Source organism: Leptonychotes weddellii, chromosome 1, assembly GCF_054177405.1.
Source record: "Leptonychotes weddellii isolate Sample4059 chromosome 1, ASM5417740v2, whole genome shotgun sequence".
In the NCBI taxonomy this organism is placed as follows: domain Eukaryota; kingdom Metazoa; phylum Chordata; class Mammalia; order Carnivora; family Phocidae; genus Leptonychotes; species Leptonychotes weddellii.
In genome coordinates this window covers 130,013,211-130,040,201 of record NC_138369.1, presented here as the reverse complement: position 1 = coordinate 130,040,201, position 26,991 = coordinate 130,013,211, and the positions used below count along the sequence as shown (strand labels likewise).

The 26,991-nt window shown below is 47.9% G+C and overlaps 1 protein-coding gene across 1 annotated transcript in view; it reads right to left on the bottom strand.

Moving 5' to 3' along the window:
- The window catches only part of LOC102739964 (protein HEG homolog 1), a 44,555-nt gene extending 20,347 nt beyond the window's left edge, over positions 1–24,208 (bottom strand). Inside the window, exons 1-11 of the mRNA XM_081814881.1 lie at positions 24,010–24,208; positions 23,655–23,924; positions 21,695–23,026; positions 19,578–19,694; positions 18,830–18,949; positions 13,961–14,064; positions 11,236–11,294; positions 10,832–10,992; positions 6,244–6,378; positions 972–1,014; positions 802–839 (exon numbers count right to left, since the gene is read on the bottom strand). Of these exons, the coding sequence (XP_081671007.1) occupies positions 802–839; positions 972–1,014; positions 6,244–6,378; positions 10,832–10,992; positions 11,236–11,294; positions 13,961–14,064; positions 18,830–18,949; positions 19,578–19,694; positions 21,695–23,026; positions 23,655–23,924; positions 24,010–24,208 (2,578 nt within the window). The remainder of the gene's footprint in view (positions 1–801; positions 840–971; positions 1,015–6,243; positions 6,379–10,831; positions 10,993–11,235; positions 11,295–13,960; positions 14,065–18,829; positions 18,950–19,577; positions 19,695–21,694; positions 23,027–23,654; positions 23,925–24,009) is intronic.
- Positions 24,209–26,991: the final 2,783 nt, after the last annotated feature.

The window sequence follows — 26,991 nt, the reverse complement described above, 5'->3', positions numbered from 1 at the left end:
ACTCATCTATAGAATGAGGGTCAAAGCTTTCCTAAAATAAAGTACTGAATGTTGTTATTCCTATTATATCCTATATCCCAGAATTTCTTTCATTAATTTCTCAGCTCTGGATATCCGAAAATGTCAGTGAAAGTGATCTTAAACGAGTCACAACTCTTTTTCTCAAGGCACTGAATCCACCCTCCATCCTGCAGCCTGACCTGATTTTCTCCATCAGCTGCTGCCCTGCTCTGGGACTCCTGCTGCTTCCACAATGGGTACTGATTAGAGTCTAAAGTCTTGGGCTGGCTGGCAAACACCCCAACAGCTCGGTCCACATGTTCTCTGCCAAACTAACCCTCCACTTGGCCTTCCTCTCCTTCTGTCCTCAGCCCCACCACACACACCGTCCCCGGAACACCACCAGCCCGGGCTGCCCTGAGACCTTGAAGTTGTTTCCTCTGCCCGGATTCCTTCTTCTCCACACCTGCCACTGGAAGTCTTCCAAAACCTCCAATTCCATCCCCTCCAAGGGCTCAGGAGGCTCTTCTATTCCCTTAGACCTGCTCCTTCCCTCCCTGCCTCCCACGTCCCCCTCCCACCTAATTTCTTGTATTAACACTCCACAGTCAGGGCTGTTCAGGAATCATTTCCTCTGTCAGACCTGGAGGCCCTTGAGGGCGCTCTGCCTTCCCCATACCTCCCAGCACAGCAGCTGAGATGTGATGGAACGGGGAAGAGACGCAAGCCTTGTGCATGGAAACCATGCCAGCCCTCCCCCCCGACTCCACGCCACGAATCTCGAGATCTTTGCATACTCACGGTTTCCACAGTTGAGACCACCAAGCCCAAATGGGCAACTGCAAGTCAACAGAGAAAAAGAATGAGAATTAGTTTCAACAATCAAAAGAAATAACTGAGGCAATCTATCCAAGTAACTTCTAGGTAAAGTTTGTAACAAATACATCAGAATAAATGAGCATGGAGCCTACCTCATACAGGTTTCATTTTCGAGTCTATATCCATCTTCACATGCTGAAAGAGAAAAAGGAATATCCATGAATATGTCCCTTGACCTCCCTTGGCCCAAACTGACAGTTATTAGACACCAGCCATCTTCAAGTCCACAAGAATATTCTAGAGCCAGAAGCCTACAAACAGTTTTAGAATTATCCATAACTTGCGAGCTCAACTGTTAATTTTTTTAAAAGATTTTATTTATTTATTTGAAAAAGAGAGACAGAGCGCATGAGCAGGGGGAGAGGGGGAGGGAGAAGCAGACTTCTGCTGAGCAGGGAGCCCGATGCGGGGCTCGATCCCAGGACCCCGGGATCATGACCTGACCCGAAGGCAGCCGCTCAACCAACTGAGCCACCCAGGCGCCCCTTTTAAATTTTTTTTTTTTAAAGATTTTATTTATATCACCAAATTTTCTTAACCTTTTAGTGGCTCTCAGTTTCCCATCTATATTTAAAAAAAAGGATCATGATAGCAATAGTAATATCTACCTTATCATTTCTTGGAGGCAATTATGTAAAATAAGACATGTAAATGGCTTAGCACAGTGCCTGGCACATAGTTCGCACCAAATAAATGATTATAGTTGTAATTATTATCCAACACATGCAATTCTCTTTGGAAGTTCTCTGTGGCCCCTGTATAACATCCTTCCATATACACAAAGACAAATGCTTTACCTTCTTTAACGTAGGTCAAACCTTTAACCTGCTGTTGGCCCCAACGGCCCCTTCCAAGAGGAGGTAGAGCTGTGATATCCTCTGGGACATGGTCCTGGTGGATGCCTCAGTTTTCATAGAATGCTCGCCCTATCTATAGTCTGTGCAGGGGATTCTGGACATATCTAGGTGAGTGCTAATCAGCACAGCACCCAAGAACGGAACTTGGAACCCTCTGGTGGTGCTGCTGATGGACTGGAGGGCTGTGGTCCAGCCATTCCTGTGGGTCAGCAGTTCCTGAATTTATTTGATCACGGAACACTTTCAACACTACAATAAGCTGACAGAACAGCGTGAGCTATAATGCATGCTTGGATGAAAGCAGACAATAAAAAATGGCCTCATCGTCAAATTCATTGCTGCAAGAAGTGATAGAAATTTGATTCATGAATAATGTACAATGCACACTGCATAAAAGATCACAGATAAGAAAAGGTACACAGCGTAGAGCAGCGATCCCCAGACAGACAGCACACATGCTGACAGTGGGATGTGAGTGTCGGCAGCATGCTCGGCTCGGGGGCGGGGGCGGGGGGGGGGGCGCACACCCTGGGGGCTGGGACAGGAGCTCTCTCCTCCACGTCCCGCATCCTCTGCTACGGATTAGTGCATGATAATATTAACTGATGTAGATGTGCTCATTGCTGTTCTTCCTTCTATGTTTAATGTTGGATGCTACATTTTTCTAGCATCTCTTTTGTTGTCAGAGGTTATTGACGAATCACTACAGCTGACTGGAACAGTTCAGAAAACACTGCTCTTGATAGTCTGCAAACCCTTCCAGCAGATCACTGAGAGCTGGAAACCTGGCCCGCACCGTTGTGGCTCCGCAGAAGCGCCTTTCTTGAGCCACAGTCTCTTGCGTGAAGGGCTATTCTAAGTAGCAGTGCTGGGCAAGTCCCTGGGACTTAGCGTAGGCCGCCATGGACCCCACTGCCACAATACCACTCAGTAACCTCTCAGGGAGGATGCCCCACAGAAATTCCTCTTGGGCCTTGGGTCCTAAAAAGATGGGGATGCTCTGAACAACTGTATTTTATTTTATGGACCCTGGCTCTTTTTAAAACCATATTTCTTTCTTTGTCTCAGTATCCAAGAAGCTCAGAGCTGGAGTGAGGGGCCTGCCTTTAGCAAACACGTGGGACCTTATAGCCTACCTTTCTGCATTTTTTGCAACAAAGTAGGGCAAAATCATATCCCATTTAGGGAAGGAGGAACGAGGCGCCCTCCCACACCTTTGACATGTTTGAGACTGCTGCTGGCCTTACTCAGGCGAGGCTCCTCTGAGGAACAAGCTGAGAACTCCTGCTTCCCTGGGTGTGGAAAGCACTGGGCCCAGGCTGTCCTCATGCTACAGTGGTTTGTGGGAGTCGGGGAGCCAGCCCTGGGTGCCCCATGGCTCTGTCTGCAGGCAGCTTCCTAGGGACGGCTGGCATCCCCGTGACTCATCCCCATCCATCTCGGCACCGAGGCAGGCTGATGTCACACCAGTCTGTTCTATTCTGAACACTTCTTCCTGGAAATGTTTTTACATCAGATCGACCCACCCAACCCTCATCTGCTGGGTGGGAGCTTTCCACCCCGTGGCTGTCATCCTGCCAGACGGAACGTCCATCTGTTGTCCTGCCCACGAGCTGACGGGCTGGGCTGTTTTCACTTGGCTTCGGAAGGGGCCTGACTTCCTGGTGTAACAATACTTCTTTACTTCAAATGGGCTCGTTCCGTCATTCGTCAAAGACAGCGTGCCGCCACGGGCCTGGTGCTGTCCTCGGGGTTCTTGGAGGGAAAGCTCATCAGAAGGCTCCAGTGTATCTTAGGTTCCAGCTCCTCTTCTCCACACACTGGCAGGACAGTGACCCGTGGGGCACTGAAGACAAGAGGAGTGTAGCAACGGCCAGTCTTTGTGCCCAGACTGGGCTTCCCCTCCTGCCATGCGACACAAGCCAATGCAAGTCTTCTGGCCTTTTTGGTAAAATAAGTGGTGGAGTCTTCAAGGCTCATTTTGTTCCCAAGACCTGCCACTCTTGTCCTATCATATTTGCTGCCCTGCCATCCATTTGTTAATTCGACAGACATTTGTCAAAGGCCACAATGTGCTAAGCATATTCTAGACACAGGTCTGGCTTTCAAGGCATTTGCAGCCTGGTGAGAGAAAGAGGCCTGCGTGATGGAAGGAAGCTAAGACACCTGTGGGAAGGACACCTACTTTAATTTTATATGACGCTTTGCAAGTCTGGTAAAGACACCGTGAAGCTCTTTTATGTGAAACACTAATGAGTGCATATATGTGTACAACAGAGAACAATACAGGCTCGCTGATGTACAGCTTTAGAAAACATACCCACATACCCCTAGCCCCCATTTAGACTGAGCACTGACCTCAGATTTGAGGTGTCCAAAAGGGGACTTATTTTAAATACCCCTGTGCTCCAGCATCAATGGCCAGAAGATGTCACTGCAACCCATCAGAACCCAGCCAACGGGGCTGTGGCCTGAGGACCTGCCAATTCCGTTCATCAGAGGCCTGATGGCCACGGATGAAAGTCTAACCAACGAGGATACTACAGAAATGAGGCTTAGCAGGGCCTTGGCAACAAGCCCGAGAGCCAACCAAGGTATCCTCATGCTGCATCTTGGGTCCTTACTTGATCAACATACGGTTGCCGGAGGCTGTCATTGCATTTGAAAAGTCTCGGACGGTCCTGCTATCGCTAATGCTAGTCTGCAAGCGAGACAAGTAAGAAATCGCTGACTTGGAAACAGAGGCAAGTGGCTGGGGCCGCCAGAGCAGAGGTGGCAGGGCTGTTCTCGAGGCTGTCAGAGACTCCAGGGACTCAGTGTACTGGGGCCACCACTCCCATGGGCCCCACTTCTACCCACCCCGCCTTCCCTCCTGCCAGCTCTCCAGCACCCCAGCACATGGATTTAGCAGAGGTCACCTTCCCACATGAAGCGGGGCTCAACGCCCCAGTCTCCAAGAAGAGCAAGGAATACTTTGCATTAAACCAGGTAAGATGGAACTAGGAATCTTCTGTGCATCAAAGGGGCACACTGACATGCGCTGATCAACGCTGCGAGGTCACCACGCCTCAGGACTGCTGGCCCGCACACGGGGTCAGAGCCCAGGGCAGGGCCGGCGTGCAGAGCAGAGGTCCGCACTTCCAAAGCCATTGTGTACAAACCTGAGTCAGGAGGTCTGAAGCTCAGGACGACCGCACGGCCCTGAGATGTATTTTTATCCTCTCCTGATGGAGCCAGTCTCCACTGGGAGGTCCTGATAGCAAGAAGTGGCATGTCACCTTTCCCTAGTATGTGACTTCCACTCAGGGTCCAGTACATCTGTCCCCAGCAGGTGCTGGCCAAGCAGGAAGCCTGTGATGCAGACACTCCCATGTGGTGCAATAGGCTGCCAGCTACACGAGGGCCTTGGGATTGCTCGTTTTTCTGGGGATTACAAATTCCAGCAGTCTTTTATGAGGCAGAGACACAGTGCGCTGGACTTGAATGAATTTTACTTTACAGCAGCATTCTGGCCGTGCACTCACGGAGCGCCCTTTATTTCAAACTGAACGAATTTGAGTCTCACCTAAACGGTTAGCAGAATTACACCCTTACACCCCTCATGAAACCTTTAAACCTAGAACTCACTAATTCAGCCCTGTCCTGGTGAAAAGCAAGGGTTGATGCTGATGGCTTACAAAGCACCTCCCTATACACGGCCTTCCTCAATTCCTAGAATGTCCAAGGGAGCACCGCTGTACCCATTTTGCAGAAGAGGAAAAACAGGCTCAAGCAAAGCAAAGTGTCTGGCCCAGGAAGATACATGATCCGTGAGGTAGAGTCGGACTCTGACTCTCCTAAGCCTCAGCAGGACTTTGTCCATGAGGCCACAGCTGCCTCTAAAAGGGACAGGCTTGGTGCGCCTGGGTGGCTCAGGTGGTTGGGTGTCTGCCTTTGGCTCGGGTCATGATCCCAGGGTCCTGGGATCGAGCCCCACATCGGGCTCCCTGCTCGGCAGGAAGCCTGCTTCTCCCTCTCCCACTGACTGAGCACTGACCTCAGATTTGAGGTGTCCCACTCCCCCTGCTTGTGTTCCCTCTCTCGCTGTGTCTCTCTCTGTCAAATAAATAAAATCTTTAAAAAAATATAATAAAATAAATAAATAAATAAAAGGGACAGGCCTGACTCCGTGCTTGGGTTTCCATTTTCAAAGATTAGCAGACAACAGAATCAAGCTTTGGGAATTAAAACAATAATTTTCCTAACTTCTCTAAGTGAAGTTAGGCATGGGCTTTCCCATTCTGTCTTCTTTTCCTCCGAACATGAAGGGCCAGACCAGTGTGCACTAGTCAGAGATAATGCTATTATTCTACGGAGATAACATACCCAGTCCTGCTGTGGCCAACAGGACAAGAACAAATTACTCCCAGTTTGGAACCGTCACACCTAGAGCAGAGGGCTTGGGGCAGAGAAAAGCATCTTCCCCGTGCCGGGACAGGCCGCAGGAGCCCCGAGAACCTGCTGGTACCTCGGCAGGAGTGGTCCATCTTGTTGAACTGGAAGTAGCCCGACTTGCACTGACACAGGGCGACCCCGTCCAGATCGGTGCAGATGGAGGTCTCCTTGTCACATTCCGGAGTCTTCCGCTTGCACAGGCTGCCCGCTAGAATGGAAAAGCAAGACGGTGACATAAAACAAACCCTTCTCCACTTCAAACCCGAAGATGCATGAACTTTCCATTTAAAGAGGCTCTGAGAACAATTTCCAAAAAGCCTGCCTGGTACAAGACTCCTTTTAGAAGCCCCCTTGGAGCCCCCTCTGCCATTCCTTCCCTGGCTCAGCCCCCAGGCCCCCGGGGCCTCAAGCATGCCGTGGGACAGAGAACCCAGACAGAAGAAAGGGCGTGCTGTCCCCGACTCCAGCATCCACGGCAACCCCTGCCCCAGATGCCGTGCTCTCTGCTGTGGCTGCCTGCTAAAGCACCGCAGCGGGAGCCAGCACAGAGCCGGGAAACGTCACCATGCCCTGCGTAGGACTCGGTGAGGCTCAGACCTGTCTCCAGTGGAGGCTGTGTCTGGGTCTGCTCTGAGTCTGCGGCCTGAAGGGAGGCCGTGCACTCCCGAGACAGGGTAGCCTGCGGCCCACAGATGGATTCCCAGGGTCGGCGCGGCAGATCATCTGCTGCCCCACCATGATGTTCTTTAATTATGTTTCCTGGCTGTCTCCCCGCTGCACTGGCGGGTTTTGGGGGGCTTCTTCATCTCGGGGGCTCCATCACCTTGCCCAGAGATGGTGACACACGGCGCTCAGTACATGCTCTGAAGGTGCTGTCGGGCTGTCAGTCTACCAGGCTGTCACCACGGAAGGCAGGTGTGGGCAGAGGAGTGTCTCTTTCAGGCTTGCTACCTCCTTCTCTTTAGGGCCTGACTTTCTACATGTTAATCTACTTGGCTTGTCCAGCTCTGGGCACGTGGGCCGTGCTCCTGTCACGGGTGACAAAGAAGTATTTCCTTTTTATCAAAAAGCATTCATTGTTGGGCATGTGGCCCTCTCTGAGGCTGTATACAGCAGACCCTCCCTGAGGCTGCATACAGTAGACCCTCTCTGTATGTATACACGAGACCTGACGAGGGTACGCTTACTATCTAAGACAGGCCCGACAAAAAGACACATGTAAGTGGGGTACACAGTAGAACAAAAATAGGCAACTAACTGGATAGCGAACACTAATGTCTTTACAGGAGGGGGAAGGGGAAGGCAACGCTGAGATTTGCTCTTGCTGCCGGGAGGTTAAGAGCAAGTTCGCAACCAGGAGAGGCCACCGAAGGGCAATGCGTGTATATGGTGCAGGGAGGCATGTCTCCCCTCTCCCACCTTAAGGAAGACACCAATGCATGCAAAAACCAGGAGTCAGCTCTTATCACAGCACAGCGGCCCCCACCGTAGTGATGTGAGCTGACACCCACTCGGGGCCCCCGCCTCCACCTCCTTTTCTGAGTCCCGAGGGCTTGGCACCTGCCGTACGGCCTGGTCACAGGGAGGTAAGTTTAGGACACAGCTTTGGTTTTCAACACTGCATTTCCTGTCTTTATCATTGGAAGCTGGCGTGCTAAAGCAGAACTCTATTTGTGCGTGTGATAGAATTTCCTTTGTTTATTGTGAAAAGTTGGTATTTAAGCGAGAAAAATTAAGAAAATGGAAAACCTCACCAGGCTTGCTGCAAAGCTGGCACTGCAGAGGGACCAACCCCCTCCGCCCCTCCTCTAAACTTTTTGAAGGCTTTGCCAATCCTCAAGCTTTAATATAAAGAAACACTTCTGGGGCAAAAGGCTGGTGCTGGCCTTGTCCAGCAGCCGACCTGAGTTGCCTGGCCTGATTAGATATTTTCTGGAAGCCAATGTCACATTTTCCTTCCATCCTGCCCATTAATCCAGCCTGCTGGCAAACACTACTTGCCTGCTAAAGCAACCCTTCCCTGCACAGAAGCAAGGAAAGTTGGCCTTGCCTCTGCAACAGAGGAGTCGCTATCCTAAAAATCCTTAGAGAACATTCCATCACAAATCCACCAAATGCAACCATGTATAATCCCATTTTCATTTTAAGCCTGGCAATGTGATTGTTCTACATCTACAATTCCCATGGTCGTTCCTGGGCATAACATCCGCCAGACAGACAATGAGAACTTATGCAAACCCAAGGCTGAGACACTCCCTGGGGGATTGCCAAAGACTCTAAGCCTCCGGAGGCATGAGAACTGTAGTTCCTTGGAAGGTGAGGAAGTGGAGGGTCCAGTAGCCCAGTGGGAACACCCAGGTGTTGGAACATGACAGCCCCTGCTTATCAGAGCCACCTCTCTCGCACTCAGAAAGGGAGGCAAGACAGAGCTGGGTATGGACAAGAACCTGAAGAACCGGGAGCAAAACCAGAAAAGTGAGCCTGTTTTCAGCCAAGGTGCATGGCTGCCTTTGTTTTCAAGGGCTCTGAAAAGGGAGGTACAGAACGGGGACCAGCACATGTCGGGACAGGGGAGCAGATGAGAAATCTCTGGCCCTTCCTCTCAGTTTTGCTCTGAACCTAACACTGCTTTGAGAAAATAAATAAAGAAAATCTTAAAAAACAAAACAAATGGGGCGCCTGGGTGGCTCAGTCGGTTAAGTGTCTGCCTTCGGCTCGGGTCATGATCCCGGGGTCCTGGGATCGAATCCTGCATCAGGCTCCCTGCTTAGCAGGGAACCTGTTTCTCCCTCTCCCACTCCCCCTGCTTGTGTTCCCTCTCTTGCTGTGTCTCTCTCTGTCAACTAACTAAATAAAAAATCTTTAAAAAACAAAACAAAACAAAGAATGGGACCTCGGCAAGGAAGCAAGGAAGCTAGGGGCTTCCCCATAGGCCACATCAAAGCAGTAGAAAGAATGGGGTTGGAGAGTGGGCACGGCTACTTCCGAGCAGGATCTTACCAATCCAAGTATGTGGCCACTTGATTTGCAAGACATGAAATGCATTTACTAGGGACATAAAAATAACCTGGTACAATGTTGACCACAAAGGAGGTACTCGAAGTATTTAGTGAATTGGAAGGTCCCCTTCTTACTCACTGGGGAGGAAAAACTGGGACCTTGGAATCACTGGCAAGAGAAACAAAGGAAAATCAAAGAGCTCTTGCCTCGAAGTTGAGAGCACAGTATAATGGGGCATAAACTTAGTTAATTCCCCAGTGATGCTAAATGGCAACCACTTCAGTTCCAGAAGGCTTAGCTTTTCCCCCAGATGAATAACAGCCTTACAATGAGCTAAGGCTACAGCGTCTACGATAGGGTACAGGGTTAACCCCAGCTCCCAGGCTCTGCGGTGCACAGGGCCATGAAGAGAGCCCTCTGGATCAGCACTCAGAAAGCCCTGAGCCACTGGGAATGTCCTGGATCTTCCAGCAGATACAGCACCAAACCTGCTCCCTGCAACTTCCATCAGCATCTGGACACCTGATGGGGAGGCTCACAGATTCCACATCCTTCGCTAGTCCTGACTGTGTAGCACAATTTGCTAACTGGAGCTCACTTTGATTATTGACGAGACAGCAGCAGGAATAAGCCCCCTTTTAATTCTAGCTAAGTTTTCCCATCCCAGAGGCAAAACTTCCTCTCCAAGACCCAAATTTGCCTTATGAAGTTGTTGTCTCTAATCCCCTTTTTATCTGCTTCATACATAGATGTACTGCAGAAGCTTTGACAAAACAGATAAAGCATGAACAAGAAAAGAGAAATCATCACGAATGGCACCGTGAGTAGAGTCTGGCCTACATCATTCTGGTCTTATTTCTGTGCATTGATAATTTGCAAACAAACACACAAGATGAGTAACACTGCCCATGGTTTTTTGTTTTGTTTTGTTTTTTATATGATGGAGATTTGGGGTATTGATAAGCATGTATATTCTGTGTGTGACTTTGTCTCCCCAGAGAGAGCTGGAACTCTTCAAGGTCAAGAAGAATGATTTCATTTTATCAGCTCCTGTATCCCTTCCCACACCAATGAAGTCCGGGAGAAAAGGAGAGGCAGTGTGCCAAAGACCAGGGGACTTCAAGGCTGTGTGTGTGGGGGTGCATGTACATGGGTACAAAGGTAGGGACACATGAAGGCCTTTCGCTTGACACACATTTCTTTTCTTTTTCTTTTTTTTAAAGATTTTATTTATTTGACAGAGAGACACAGTGAGAGAGGGAACACAAGCAGAGGGAGTGGGAGAGGGAGAAGCAGGCTTCCCGCTGAGCAGGGAGTCCGATGCGGGGCTCGATCCCAGGACTCTGGGATCATGACCCGAGCCGAAGGCAGACACTTAACGACTGAGCCACCCAGGCGCCCCATCTTTTTCTTTTTTTTTTTAAGGTAGGCTCCACACCCAGCATGGAGCCCAACACAGGGCTTGAACTCATGCCCCTGAGATTGAGACCTGAGCCGAGATCAAGAGTTGGATGTTCAACCGACTGAGCCACCCAAGTGCCCCTCGCTTAACACCCATGTCAAACACAGACTGGCTCTGTGATGAACGTGTTGAGCCTGAGCCCCGAGTGCCTCTGTACCTAACCATATGGTTAGGGTCCTCCCAGAGGGCCGTTCTTTACCTTTAAAGATCCGCCTCTGAGATCCCAAGAGCTGGCAGACCTCAGCAGAGGACCTACAGGAGTTGACACATTTCTGCATCCCGTCAGCCAGGTCAAACAGCGTCACGTTGGAGGCCAAGGAGAAGGTGGTTTGCAGTGACATGACCACTGCACTGGGCTCCCTGTTGGCGAAGTGTGTAGGTTTTTAATTGTCCTAAAATGACATGTGGGCCCAGGGCTTTTGGAAAATGAATGCATCTCCATTCTCCAGGAAGGGAATGGGAGAGCATGGAGGTCCAGTGACCTTGGCCCCAGGGTCACTCTGTGGCTTGGTCAGAACAGGGCCCAGTTTTGTTGCTGTTGCCTATGTTACAACAGTCTCCCCTTTGTATAGATTGGTTCATGAGTGTAATTCCGTTACTTACCTAGAAGCATAAACTGTGGATCGGGTATAACCAGGTAATGTCGAAAAACACATATTTAACTGAAAGGAAAAACAGGTTTGTCGGTAACTGTGAGTTAGATAAAAGCCTCAGACCTAGAACCGATTTCCTATTTTCAGGATAAAACAGGCATTTTCCAGCCACCAGGTTATCAGCGGGCAGCTTTACAGAGCAGTGGTGTCCTTTTTTTGTTCCCTTCTTAAATGCCTCCCTGCTCTTGTTCTGTTGTTTCCCGAGTACAAAGGGAGAGAGGCAGATAGTAAATCAGTGGGGAAAATCTTGGCAGGAAATGATGTTCAGAACAGCACCCTTGGATGCAAAACATCTTCAAAGGAACAGATCTCTCCTAGGACCCAGGGTTTCAAAAAACTGAGAGGCAACTGTTTATTTGGACTTTGCAGAGTGAACAAGCCTCACTGAAAAGGCTTCAGCTACCCCAGGTCTGGCAGGCCCGACGCAGACCCCTCACAATCTACAGCGGGTTGACCTAGCTCAAAGATAGGTCCTCTTCAAAAAGGCTCTCCATGGGAAATCATATTACGTGGGTCAAGAGCCCCTTTGTTGAGAGCAAATTAAGGGTGACTCTCCCTGTGTTTGCCTTGTGCCCTCAGAGAAAGCAGAAAACCCCTCTAGGGCATAAAGTTCCATGCCTGCTTTTCTGTTCCCCCAACAGTAGGGGCTGGGGACCCTTTCTGGGCAGCAGAAGGTCACAATACCTTGACCTATGCAGATGTGCCTGTCTTCAAAGCCTGTATGTCAGGCACACTTGATTCTTCATAAGATGGATTCAAACATGGGATGTTATTAAACCCTTTTGGCTTTGTGTGACATTGCTCTACATTCCAATGGGCAGTGATGTATTTGTAGTATAATGATTTAAACTTTTTTTTTCTCCAGGGAAAAAGAGAAAAGTCACATTTCAGAACAGAATGTCACCTTAGGGAAGACTACTTAAATGGCTTCTCTAGTCACTGCTTAAATCTTCACTATTCTTGGGAGTGGGGATGTCACATCACTAATAAATTATACATTCATACTGGGTGAAAATGAACAACGAAGGACTGCACCTCTGTGCAGGGTTCGAAGCCCCTGCATGAAGCCCCTGCATGACCCCAGAAGGAAATACTGACCTACAGCACAACCAACAGGCAGATGGACTGCAGTGACAATGCCAGGTATAGTGTTAGTAGACATAATATCCTGCTGTATGGTAAAGAATTTAACCTTGCCCAAAGAGAAGTCCGGCCCTTGGCTTCCAGGAGGTAATTAATAAGCTTTTGGAATGTCCTGCCTTTGTCTACCTGGAGACCCTGGGCTACTCCAAATATCTAACAACGTAACTTATGTGGGGGCTTTGGGTTACATGGTATCAGCCCGACCTCCAGAGGGACTGGAGACTGAAGTCAGCCATATGAGCAGTTGACTATGTTCACATATTGGCTCTCAACACCAAGGCTCAGGGGAGCTTCACTGTTCAGCAATACTCCATGAATATTGTATACATCATTGACAAGAGGAGTTAACACGGTACGGGACTCCATGGGGAAAGGACAACTAGAAGCATCAAATTTGGAATCCTCCTTCACTCTGCCCTATGTGTGTCTCCCATGGCTGATTGTAACCTGGACCTTTTCACTGTAATAAACCACAACGATGAGTTTAACAGCTTTCCATGAGATCTAAGTCCTTACAGTGAATTATCAAATCTGAGGGTGGTCTTGGGGATCCCCAAACTTGCAAATGGTGTCAGAAGCGAGGCTGGTCTAGTGGACTGTTCCCTAACTTTGCACCTGCTCTGTGTGAACTCAGGCAATGTCATTAACTTTCAGGGCCTCCTACTCTTCTAGCTGTAAAGGCACTGACAATACCTCTTACAGGAGTGAGGCATCTGGCAAAGCGCCTGTCATAGAGTAGATGCTCAGCTGATACAGAAATGGAATTGGAATCTAAATTTACACAAATAAAATCTACAGTCCTATAAAACCCTACAGGTTTTGGCTAATATATTCTTACTCATAAAGAGCAAGTAAAATGGAAATTGGAAATCAATTAATCTCTACAACTTGTTTTAATGGCAATTTTTGATGTTCTGAACACCAAATCTTAGTCTCGGGTAGCAGATGAGAGGTAAAATTTACTATCTGAGCTTCATTTTCGTCTCCTTTCTTTTTTTTTTTCTTCCCCTGACAAAAAGAAGAAAAGAGGGAAAGAAGAGGAATCAAGGCCTCTAGATAATCTATGCAGTGAATTCTCAACCCTGGAAAATCAGGATTAACTGTTATGCCTTTGGCATTGCCCTGAGGAAAAAGAGCATCCTTCTCCCCAAGTTTGGAAACACAGAGAAAAAGTCACACAGCATGTCAACTGCAGATGAGATAGTAGGATTTTCTGGATCTTTCCTCATCACCAATAGTTCTTATTGGTGCACAGCATCTAACCATCTGTGACTATGAGTCTGCACATGAAAAAGGTAAGGGCTGCATGTGAGGGCACATGGAAGAAACGCCTCTATTGGGCACCAGTTGTTCTCAGCACCTTCCTTCTATGTCCAAGAAGCTTTTAATTTTACCATGAAGTTTACCTTCCAAATATAATGGAAATGAACATCCTAGGAAATACAGCTGATTCCCATGAGGTTCCCAATTCTGAATGAAATCTGTTCTAGAAAACGAAGGACTTGAAGAAAGATGCCTTTCAGGAAACTTACTGTTTTGGTGATCTCATTTTCAACTTCATGTAGGTCTGCCTGTTTCTCCACGGTGGTATTGAGAAATGTTTTCTTTAATTTGAACTCTGTCACGAAGGTTCTAACTGAAAATGAAAACATAACCTGTTGGACACGCAACAGGCCGACCCACGTATGGCTGTGTGTTTGTGAGTCTCTGGTGTATCACTCTTTTTTTTTTTTTTTTAAAGATTTTACTTATTTATTTGAGAGAGAGAATGAGAAAGAGCACATGAGAGGGGGGAGGGTCAGAAAGAGAAGCAGACTCCCTGCTGAGCAGGAAGCCCGATGCGGGACTCGATCCTGAGACTCCAGGATCATGACCTGAGCCAAAGGCAGTCGCTTAACCAACTGAGCCACCCAGGCGCCCTCTGGTGTATCACTCTTTACTGCACCTCGCAGGACAGTCTTGGTGCATGTCTTTCTCCTTGAGGGTAGAGAACACCTCTCCCTCTTCTAGCTCCCCTCTAGGAAGGTGGGCATCCACTGAGCTGGGCAGGAGGCTCGGACCGAGTAAAAGTTTGAGTGAGAAACTCCAAGGAGCCTTCTGCAAGTGTGTGTGGGCTGCTGTGAGAAGCCACCCTGACCCCTCTCTAATGGCCTCCTACATAATCAATGCTAAGTAAAGCTGTGACAAAGAAGAAAGACCAGCTGGCTTAAATGACATAACCCCAGGAGGAGGGGAGGGGATGTGGGGTCAGGCCTGAGAAAGCTCTCGACAAAGCAACAACTCTTGTCCTCTAGGCCCACACTGTGAAGTCCTCAGCTTCAAGGGCGTGCTTTGGTTTCCTCTTCTGGTCAGCGTCACCCCACCAGCCCCCACCCCTCTCGCTCAGAGGAAATGCCCATTTTATCACTGATGAAAGAGACTTCCAGAAATCAGCTCACTGATTCAGGACAACCGAGGGGCTATGGAGGAAGGTGCCAAACATCTGTGGTGGGCCGACACTCTGGAGGCTGCCAGGCCCCACGGTCACAAGCCAGGCAATGCAAATGCCCCATAGTCAAGATATTGTTGAGTGCAGACCTGAAAGAAAGCAGCCTGGCTTTCAAGGCCCATTTCGCTCATAAAATAAACTTGTATTTAACATCAATTTGTGCTGATGGGGCCTGAGGGGGAATGGAACTTACAAATGGGCAGACGACCAAAAATTAGTATAGCCTGCTTTATATCTGCCTCTTATCTTCCTTTATGTTAAATTCTTATCTTTCCCTCTGGACAGGGGAAAAAAACAAGACCCCAAACACAGGAACCACGAAGCTGCTCTTTCACAGAATGCTTGCCTGCTGAATTAAGAAAAAGGCCCACAAATGAGCCAGGGAACACATTTAACATCTTCTACTTACTGTCTAAAGCCCCTAATCCTTATTTAACATCTTTTTGCTCGTTCTACAGTTCAGTGAAGCCAGCTGCTCAGGTCTCTTGCTGAGCAGCAGGGAGCTCTTTGAAAACACTCTTGGTCAAATGAAAGCATTTCAGCATGCTCTAATTTGCATGTTCCTCTGATGTTTATGAACAATGAAGCTAAATGACTTGAAAAGGGAAAGATGATTGTTAACACAAAAGAACGGCTCTCCCCCTGATCCACGATGCCTGGGGGACCCTCAGCACACAGGCTTCCAGAACCACCACCCCGCTCCTTCATCTTCCCTTCTCCCTGGTCCAGGCTGATACCCAGACTCTCTGGATGGAAATACACATCTCGTAAATGTTAAGTACACAGACCTCTTCCGAATCAGGACAGTAAATGTGGTCTCTGCTTTTAGGCAGCTGTGAAGATGGCATCACATCGCATCCCCCAGCCACTGCACCCTGCCCAGCACACAGACATCTTCGTGCCTATCTTACCTCACCTGGCTTTATGGCAATCTTCTACTTCACATTCAACTGTGGATTTACATAGGCTATAGATATGATTTTTTAAATTATTTACTTATTTTTTATTTCATTAAGCTTTAAATTCCAATTCCAGAATAAGGAACATACTTATATGAGTTTCAGATGTATACCATAGTGATCGAACAATTCTGCACATTACTCAGTGCTCATCAGGACAAGCGTGCTCCTTCATCCCCATCCCATTTCCCTCCTCCCTCTCACCCTCTCCCCTCTGGTAATCACCAGCTTGTTCTCTGTAGTTAAGAGTCTGTTTCTTGGTTTGTCTCTCTCTCTTTTTTATATAAATGATTTTTTTTTTTTAAAGATTTTATTTATTTATTTATTTATTTGACAGAGAGAGAGAGAGCACAAGTAGGCAGAGAGGGCAGGCAGAGGGGGAGGGAGAAGCAGGCCTCCCACTGAGCAGGGAGCCCGATGTGGGGCTCGATCCCAGGGCCCTGGGATCATGACCTGAGCCGAAGGCAGAGTCTTAATGACTGAGCCACCCAGGCGCCCCCTATAAATGATTTTTTTTAAAGATCCATGATTATTACTTTGTATTCAGGGTACCTAGTGTTTTCATTGCTTTCAATTCTGGTCCAAGAGGTTGGGGACCAAATGTTAAATGATACCTCCCATCTGGAGAACTCTACCATTTTCAAAGCTTGCTCAGATACTTTATTTTATTTGATCTTCACAATAACCTTGAGTGGGAAGCAGAGCAGGTGGTAATCTGATTTTACAGATGAGAACATTGAGGCTGAGGAGTCATGTGCCGTAGCTGGTGGCTATGGAGCTGGAAGCCAGGCAGTGGGGTTCCTGGCAGGGGCATTTCCCACACTGCTTCAAAACAAAATCATCCCAGCTTCTCCATTTTTTTTTTTTTTCCCCAAAGAATTATTTATTTATTTGACAGAGAGAGACACAGCAAGAGAGGAAATACAAGCAGGGGGAGTGAGAGAGGGAGAAACAGGCTTCCCGCTGAGCAGGGAGCCCAATGCGGGGGCTCGGAAGGCAGACGGCAGACGCTTAACGACTGAGCCACCCAGGCGCTTCTCCATTCTTAAACCAAAGACTCCTAGCTTATTTCTTCCAGGGTGTAGCTAAATGGAATAGGTTACCCAAAAGCAAATAAATTATTAGAGAAAGAGGAATTATTGATTTTAACAGATGTCTAGATTCCTAGATTTTCTTTTTCTTTAATAATGCTTTGACTTGATCCTTGTATTTTAAGCAATTTCCAAAATTCTACCATTATTTTAGTAGGGTACCAAGTGTTTGAAATAAATTTCTAGGCCCAGGATGGAGCTGCTCCTGCCCAGGGCGCCACGTCGGCAAAATGAACTTTGAAGTTCTGTAAACGGTCCCCAGGACCAGAAACATAATGGATTCAGTCAGCCAAGCCCCCAACACCAAGTCACCTCTGGGCTCTGTACTTACTCCCTTGTCCTTGGTCCTTCTAAATAAGGTCAGATATGCAACCCTAGCCAATAAGGCCCTGTTTCAGAAGTGATGCGGCTTCTAACGCTCTACCAAACTCATCCTAACCCAAACCCCTCAGGCAGAGAGCTCCACTGCCCAGGAGGCCCCAGACTCCCCCAGGCCACAGTGGTTCTCCCTTAAAAAGCACATCAAACTCATTACCTAACCGTTTTGGTTTTGTCATCTGACACAACCTTCCTAAAATATCTGATGATTCCCCTCCCTGTGGGCAATAGGAATTCATGCAAATAACACTTTTCAAAGGTCACAGATATTTGTTTTCTCAAAAAGATATTTCCTGAGCACTTTTTGTATGTTAACTATCACACTGTTCAATTGAAGATGATTCAAAGACGAGTCATTTTACCTGCCAGTTTCCTTATGAGCTTAGCTAACTCTGTGTTCTGCACTTCTCATTTCTTCAACAAGTTATGTCTTGAACTCAGCACTCTAAAGCAGGGTTTGACCCTGTGTGCAAGGAAGCTCTTATGACGAACACATTATTATGTGATGAGAGCTGTGGGCTGGAATGCAGCCTCTCAGCAAACAGGTGCATAAACTTGGCCACTTAGCACCTCACCAGGACCTTAGTTTTCATTTGTGTTTGCTTTTTAACCTGCAAATTGGAGATTATATCTAAAAATCAACCAGCTTCAAGACTATTAAATTAGATAATGAAATAGGACAAATTGCATGGTCCAATTACAGCAGCTTTAGAAAAATGTATCTGCCTATGAACAGGACTGTGAAGATCATTTTTACAAATGAAAAGAATGTGTGAATGCGGTAGGATAATCAGGGTTTTATTCTCTCTTTTTTCTCCCTAAAAAAAAAAAAATTTTTTTTTTTTTTTTTACTATGTACTTAGAAGATCCCTTTGATATATATATTTTTCTAACTGCAGGGTGGAATGGTTAGGCAAATAGTGTTGTGCACAAATAATGGCATGTCCGTGTGGTCCTTAGGAAGTTTGTATAATATTTTTAATAACATGGAAAAATGTGGGGCGCCTGGGTGGCTCAGCTGTTAAGTGTCTGTCTTCGGTGGGCTCAGGTCATGATCCCAGGGTCCTGGGATTGAGCCCCACATCGAGCCCCACACTGGGCTCCCTGCTCAGTGGGGAGCCTGCTTCTCCCTCTCCCTCTGCTCCTCCCCCTGCTTGTGTTCCCTCTATCGCTGTCTCTCTCTCTGTCAAAGAAATAAATAAAAATCTTTAAAAAAAACATGGAAAAATGTTTAAGATATAAAGTTTGTACAAATACCACATGGTTTCAACTACATAAAAATATAATGCACACTAAAAAAGATTGCAAATAAGGTGCTATATCTCTGAGTGATTGAAAATAGGCAGCAATTTCACTTCTTTCTATATTCCTTAAGTTCATACCTTGGACAAATACCCATTTTGTTTAGGGAGGAAAACAATAAACGTTATTTTAAAAAATATATTGTGGTGCAGGAATCATTCCAAGATAGATTCATTCTCTTACCCAAATTGCATATTCCTTTTTCCATCTGGTAGCCAACCGGGCATTTGCAGGTGAAGGATCCCTGAGTATTGTTGCATGTGGCCAGGGGTGGACAGGGGTTCAAGAGGCATTCATTCACATCTGCAGAGGACAGAAAACCGGGCCATACTGAATCCGCGGCAGACAGCAAAATCACTATCTAGTCCAGTAAGCACTTACTAAGAGCCAAAGGGCACGAGGCACAGTGGGGCCCAGAGATAAGGAGGATGCTACCCTTGTCCTCGAGGGGCTACCAGTCCATTGAGGGTGGAAGCAGCCAGGTGTACAACTGACACTAAATATGAATCAGGATTTGAAAGTACAGAGAGAGTGGAAGATTTCGACGGAAGGGAGAATTAAGGACTGCTGCAAATAACATCTGAACTAAGACAGGAAAGACTTTACCAAGCAGATGGGGGGTGGGGGGTAGCCTGAGGCACCAGCGCAGTGAAGGCCAGAGGCAGGAAAGCATAGGGGTCCTTCGGGAGCTATAGAGGGTCCAGTGTGGCAGGCGGCAGGGAGCCCACAGAATGGAGCCAGATCACGGAGGCTTGTCATTGTTTTTACCTGACGTTATTCTGCAGACAACACAGAAGCATGCTAACTCTCCAATCAGCAGGGTATTAATTTAAAAAAATCTTACTCTCCTACACTTTGAAGGGAAATAGTGTTATTGCTATCTCAATGAGATACTGTGGTACAGACTACTGGAGATGACTTTTCCTCTTACCCACACTGCAGTCATCCCCTTGCCAGGAGGCTGAGCACACGCAGCGATACCCGTGGCCAGTGGGGTCCACAACGCATTTCCCGTCGTGAAGACAAGGGTTAGTGGCACAGCTGTTAACTAAGAACACATTCCGGGAATAAAGCAGTTAATCACATAGGAAATGTAAAGTGGCTCTAGGTAAATATTTAATTCTCCCAGCTAATATTTGATTTTTGCTTATTTCTGTTGACTTGCCCTGAAAGGTCACACTACTAAAATAGAGCAGGTTCCCGGGAGGTGCAGAAGAGATGCAGTGGGGACTAGACCCCGGCACTAGTCCGTGAGCAAACACAGGTGTTCGACAACTGGATCCCCGAATGCAAGAACAGGTTCAAATCTAAATGCTGCTTACGTGCTTACAGGTCGCTCGGTTCAGGACTGATGATTAGATTGTCTTTGACACTTAGAAAATGCTACTTGAAGCCATGCCAATTTAAAACACATGTCAGGGGGGAAGAGGTCCCTGATTAACCATCCTCCCTGCTCCAGGATTCCCCCCTTTCCAAAAAAAAAATCTCAAAATATAACCGGGCTTCCACATATGGTGCAATCATTTGGACAAACAATCGAAGTGGTGCACTCCAGTGCCCTCTCTTTCCATAGTGTGACAACGAGCAGAGACCACACTCTGGGTTTCGGTATCTAGAACCAGCATTGTCATGCTCCAGCTATGTAATAACTGCCTACTAAAGACTTTGGCCACATGCTCAGGAGAGCTGAAACCCACAACATAACTGCATCGTTTCCAAGCAGAAAAATCACTGGTAGGAGGAGAAAGAGAAGGCAGAAGTCAAGAGTTGTAACGCCAAAAAAATCACCCCGAAAACAAATGAGCTAACCCTAAAGATGGTGTTCCTATTCCACAAGGCTACTTTACATATCCCTAAAATCACGTACTGGAGCACAGCACCTCCATAACCAAACACCGTCCCACAGATACTGTCAGAAAAACCATATTAACAGCCAGTCATGATGCTACTAATTCTCCCCTACAGTTATCGTTGTAATGACCATAATCGGCTTTAAGGGGGATTTGTGAATTATGTTCCATCTGGTACTGGAATATATTTGGCTGGAAATGAAGCTCCTCCTGGAACTCTGAAGCAGGGTTCCAGCCACCCTGGAGAAGAATCCACCTTCCATCTCTCAGAGGTGCTCGGGTCGCTGCACAAAGAGGGCAGGAGTGGTGATGGCCCTCCCGCCCTCCGGCTGGCCGTGGCTGACTGGCTGGAACTCGGACACTAACTGAGCTCCGTGCTCTAGTCACTACACAGCGTTCTCTTCTTTCCTCCTTCCTTAAGGTGTCAGTCTCCCTATCCCCCCCCTGCACCAACAGCAGTTTTCCTTTCCTGGGTCTGGACAAGCCAAAGGTACAATTCCGAACATGACATCGAAAGATGGATCACTCTAATTCCTTCTACCTTTCCTTAAATTACGAAGAGTCACGTGAATGGCTTTATTTTCCCCGTACCAGCCACTCCCACACGAATATAAAGATAAGCTCAAGGGCACTGTAAAGAAGCTTGGGTCGCCCTGTCACTACGGGAAACTGTTAGTTCATCGTCCTCTTACGGAACGTGTCCCTTTAACCTGCATTTGCCAACTTGCACCACACTCTCCGGAAGACCAAGGAGCCTGGGCTTCCCTTGGATCCAGAGAAGCCTTCCCTGCGACTGAGAAGCTCAGGGCTCTGACCTGGGAGCAGGGCATACTCACTCCGTGTCTCAGAAAGACCACCCGAAGCTTCTCGACTGCAGTATTCCCACCGTCCGATCCCACATCACTGCCCTGCTCTGGCCTTGGGAGACTTCGAGGCACCTTAAAAGGCTCTTGCAATCTGGGGCACTACAACTACAAGGGCACTATCTACGGATGTCACACGCAGCCGATGGCATCTTCCCCTCTTTCTTTAGGCAGACTTCTGTAACTCACAGGAGAGAACATGAGGTCCACCATGACATTATTTGATGAGGTGACCTCACAGACACGGACCTACTGCAGACAGCAGCCCTTGCCACGCGTTCCCACAAATCCCGAGCCTGTGCAGCCCACCGTGTGCTGGTGTGACCGCCCTTTACCTGAGGCTGGAGATGACAATGCTTTTGGCGACTGCGTGCTGCTCTGGGCAGCGACGGTGGTAGATTTAGGAGTCAATACTTCAGCCGTGGAAATGCCTGTGGTTGGGGGAGATGTTCTGAGGAAATGTGAAGCCGGGCTGTGTTCTGTCATGCCAGGTCTTGGGGTCAATCCTTTTGCTGATGTGGGTACACTGGTGAGAGGGATCAACTGGCTGGTAGCATCTCCATGGACTTGGCTCCTTTCTGTGGTGACAGAGCTTTCTGTGGAGATCCGTGGTGCTGGGATTTCGGGGCTGGTTGGCAAGAGCTGTTTTTCAGCCGTAGTCTGTACTGTTGTGGGGTCAGCCATGGGAGCTGCTGTGGTTGACGCAGGGCTGAAGGGATGAGAGGTCTCGAGGACGGTGGTTGTCAAAGCTGGAGACGTTTGGGGTATGCTGGTGCTCGTGGCTGGGAGGGTTTGCTGAGTGGAGGACTCTGTTAAGGTCGAGGGCATAGGGATCCCTGACGTAGATCTCACTGTTATAGCTTCAGGGGCCTCTGTGGGCAGAGACTCCGGGCCTGGTGGCTTTGATTCTGTAATGACTTTCTCATGGTGTGGGTGACTCTGGTTCTTAGGATCTGCTGTTTGACCGCTGGGGAGCATTGCCACAGATAATGCCATTGTCCCCGTCTGAACTGAAGTCACAGGGGTGTCTCTTGCCCTGGGTAGGACCAGGGTAGAAAGTGAAGGTGGTAGGGTTGTTTGGGAGGCAGATGGTGAGGCAGGGGCAGATGCTGTCAGGGACCCTGGTAAGGGTGGTGGTGAGGAAGACACTGGTGTGGGCGCATCGGGAGTGGACTGCAGTGGAAGAGTAGAGGCCCCGGTCGATGGTGAGATTGATGAGAACAACTGATGGGACTGGGACACTGAGGGCAGGGGCAAAGGGGGCCCTGAAGAAGAAGAAGAGTCACCAATCGATGCAGCATCAGTGTCCAGAAGAACCAAAGTGTTGGACATGTTAATGGTGGGTGCGTAGGAGGGAACGTTGGCTGTGCGCAGACCCAGCGACTCAGTGGAAGGCTGGGCATACTCCCTTTCATAGGACGACACATTTCTTCTTTCAGTCTGAGCCTGGGAAGAGGAAGAATAGTCTGAATGTGAAGAGTTCGAGATCTTAGTAGAAGAGGTAGAACTCTCCCTTAAGTCCGGGGATGAACTGTTGTCTATAATGGAAAGTAACGCCCGTTCTCCTTTGGTGAAAGTAGATGAGACATAGGTGTGGTCTGTGTAGTCACTGGAAGTCCCCTGTTCCATATCCGTGCCACGCACTTGATTGTAGCTCATTCCAGTGACTGCAAATGGAAAAAACCAAAGTTAGGTCAACTCAACAAACAAGAAATCTCCCAAACACATATTAATGCTTTCTTTGGAGAGGCGGTTTTCGATAGCGAGCACTCTGGATGAGCAGTGTGGGCAGGCAGGAACGGGCAGAGTCTGTGCGGAGTCTATTTACCCTCCTGGGAGGACCTCGGGCGGCGGCAATAGAAATGGTAATAAAAGAGAAGTGGGGCCAGCGGCTGAAGAATAGGGAATAGGTCCAAATTCCTTCCACATGCCTTTTTTGATAAAAGCAAATTGGTATCTGAAAAGCTCTTAAGACCCCAACAGAACAATTGTTATGTCTAAATGGAAAAAGGAAAACCCTCCCAATTTTCCATTCTGTATAATGATAATGAGATATTTCTTTCCCAGGAGATTGGCTTTGGCCACAACTGGCTGGTCTCCTTTAGTCCAAGCATCCTGGCAGACAACATCACACATGGCTGAGGCAAGTGGGGGGAAGTGGGAGAACCCAGAAAGTTCTCTTCAGACAGAGCTTATAAGGTACTTTCTGGGTTGACAGCAAACTTAATCATTCTAGGACTGGGAGTACACCGACAGGTGAGCTGAAGGACTGTGGGCAGAGATCCTGCTCCTCACCTCCCAGGGACGGTGAGGCCGCCAGTGAGCCCGAGACCAAGTGGGCGTCACCAGTCACGGTCACGTTCCCGCGTTGGGTGGCGCTCTCGGTTTCTCTGGGCACTACCACAGAATGCCTCACTTCCCCAGAAGTTGTGCTCGCGTTGGTGAGAGACCGCAGCGTGCGCTCTCCAGTTCCGGTGAAAGTAGCTGAAGTGTGCGGGTGGTGAGCCTGGGAAGTCCTCTCTTCCACATCAGAACTGCCTCCGGGCTCCGGACCATCTTCAGTGGCTGCAAAGGGGATTGAAAGGGGATGGCCGGTCAGTACAGGGCTGGAGCGGCAGCACCATGCAGGAGTCCCAGCGATGAGCCTCACTTCCCGCGCTAAGGTAGTCAAAGGGCTTCCCTGGCTTTTCCCGGGTCTTGATCTGAAACTCGCACTCGGGAAACCACGATGTGTTGCTTCCTGCAAACCCGTATCGTGACCAAAACCTCAGGAGGCCCTGCAGATCAGCACATCCGTTCGGGTGACCTGGACTGATGGGATGGTTTACTACTTCAGTGAACAGGATCATACTGTATTTCTGCTCAGTGATACATAACAGAGTTTATGTCAGGGAAACTGGTGGTGGTGGGGGGGGGGGAGGTGAATGCTCAGCAAAAGCCTAACCACCCCACGGGGGCTTTAGACTTTCTGATGAGGCCCAGGAGGGAGAACCCCCATTGCTTGTAAGGCTTTTTCCTGAACTGACATGGGGCTTATCATTCTTTTAGAGTTAGTTCTTTCCCTTAATGCATCAATGAGAAATGCATGGTGGTTGGAAGTTAAAGATGGGCTTATTTTCTGTTCTATGTTATTTTTCTTCTTCTTTTTTAATTTTTTAAAAAAGATTTTATTTATTTATTTATTTGAGAGAGAGAGAGACGGAGAGTGCACACACAAGTGCTCATGTACAAGCAGGTGGGGGCAGGGAAAGGCAGAGAGGAGGGAGAGGGAGAGAGAGACTCTCTAGCAGACTTCCCGCTGAGACTGGAGCCCCACGCGGTGCTCGATCTCATGACCCTAACATCACGACCTGAGCCAAAACCAAGAGTCGGACGCTTAACTGACTAAGCCACCCAGGTGCCCCAATTTTTGTTTTCTTAATGCATTTATTTTCTTGGTGGGAATGGGACAGGTGACACATGAATAAATATCCTTTCCCTCCTTTCTTGGGTGTATGTTTTATGCTATAAGCTCAAAGACTCTTATATTAGATTATCAAATAAACCCTTTTCAGAAATTATGGAAATGAGGTCCAACTCTTCCTGGCCTAAATACTCATAATCTGGTTCTATGAGAAAACAAGTTCTTTCCCTGGTTCTTATTCCTATTCCCAGACCAGACTAGCTCTTTTTTTTTTTTTTAGTTTATTTATTTAAGTAATCCCTACACCCAACGTGGGGCTCGAACTCATGACCCCAAGATCAAGAGTCACATGCTCTACTGACTGAGCCAGCCCGGTGCCCCCAGACTAGCTCTTGATACCGCATGGAAAACAGAGGTAAAGCTGCATGTTAGGTAAGCTCACTTCATGATAGGTTTTCATTAAGTGAAAGGAATGAGTGTGGGGACAGGGATACACAGTGACCTGGAGCAGTGCTGAGACAGCCAGGAAGCAGGAAGAGATGTGACCTGACCGGGCTGAAGGGCTTAAGAGACCCATGGGTCCACCAGGAGAGGCTTGAGGGCTGAGTGTATCCGAGCACAAGTCCCCTTGGGCAGAGGGGACAAGGCCTGGGCTGGGGAGATCATAAAACTCTTAAATGGAATTTAGGCAAACAACCCCATCAGGCTTATAGAGTTAAGAAAGTGGAGAGTCATGGCCTGAAACAGAGGGGCTGCATCCAAACCCAGAAAAAGGAACAAACCAAGAACTCTGAAAGGCTGGATGGCAGAATGAGTCCGCTTTGAGTGATTCAGAGCAAACGAGATAAAGCATTAGGTTAACTGACAGTGAGCTGGTTTCGGGAATGAGGCTATTCCTTATCTGGCTCTTCATAACTGAACCCTAAGACCTGCTCACACATTTCCCACACAAACCAACTGAGCATGCACAATGGAGCGAAGGGTACTCGTATGGAGGCGATGCACACAGGAAAGGCAACAGCATCTAAGCTCCCAGTTTGAGAAGGAGAAAACGCTGAGCCCCACATTGTGAGGGTAGAAAATGAATCCTTTTGTCTAGGAGACAGATCATGCACTTTCCATGCACACACATGAAAAAGCACAAATATTCTCCACCCATACATGTGGTACTCTTTCATGATAAGCATATGCTTTTCCACATCACATCAGTAGTAATAAATGCTAATTTTCCTCATCAGTTAGGATGTTCATATGGGGGAAATGGAGCTGCTATTATCAGTGGTGGAGAGGTAAGGATTTAAGCCCATTATAAGCTTAAATGGTAAATTACTGCATTTTTGCTTTAGTCAGCACACACTTTACATTGACAAGGTGGCCGAGAATTGTTGATAAAATTACCCAAAAACATTATTAAAAAGGACCATCAAAGAAAAAGTGTTCTCAAATTTATAAAATTGGTCTTCATCAAAATTAAAAAACCTCTATGCTTCAAAAGATGATATTGTCAGAAAAGTGAAAAAAAAAACCCACAGAATGGGAGAAAATGTCTGCAAATGGAATATCTGATAGGGGACTAGGGTCCAGACACTAGAGGAAGAAACTCCTAACCGATTTTAAAATGGTCAAAAGATCTGAATAGACTTCTCCCAAAGTGAAAAGATACCCAACATCATTAGCTGGAAGATGCAAATCAAAACCACGTGAGATGCCACTTCACATCCATGAGGATGGCCATCACCAAAACAGATGATCCACAGTGAGTGCTGGGGGAGCCCCGAGGAACTGGAACGGAAAACAGTTCGATGATTCCTCAGTGGTTAAAAACAGAGCTACCGGGGCGCCTGGGTGGCTCAGTCGTTAAGCGTCTGCCTTCGGCTCAGGTCATGATCCCAGGGTCCTGAAATCGAGCCCCGCATCCGCATCCGGCTCCCTGCTCAGCGGGAAGCCTGCTTCTCCCTCTCCCACTCCCACTGCTTGTGTTCCCTCTCTCGCTGTGTCTCTCTCTGTCAAATAAATAAATAAAATATTTATTATTATTTATTTTTTTAAAAGATTTTATTTATTTGAGAGCGAGAGAGAGAGAATGAGAGAGAGAGCATGAGGGGGGGAGGGTCAGAGGGAGAAGCAGACTCCCTGCTGAGCAGGGAGCCCGATGCGGGACTCGATCCCGGGACTCCAGGATCATGACCTGAGCCGAAGGCAGTCGCTTAACCAACTGAGCCACCCAGG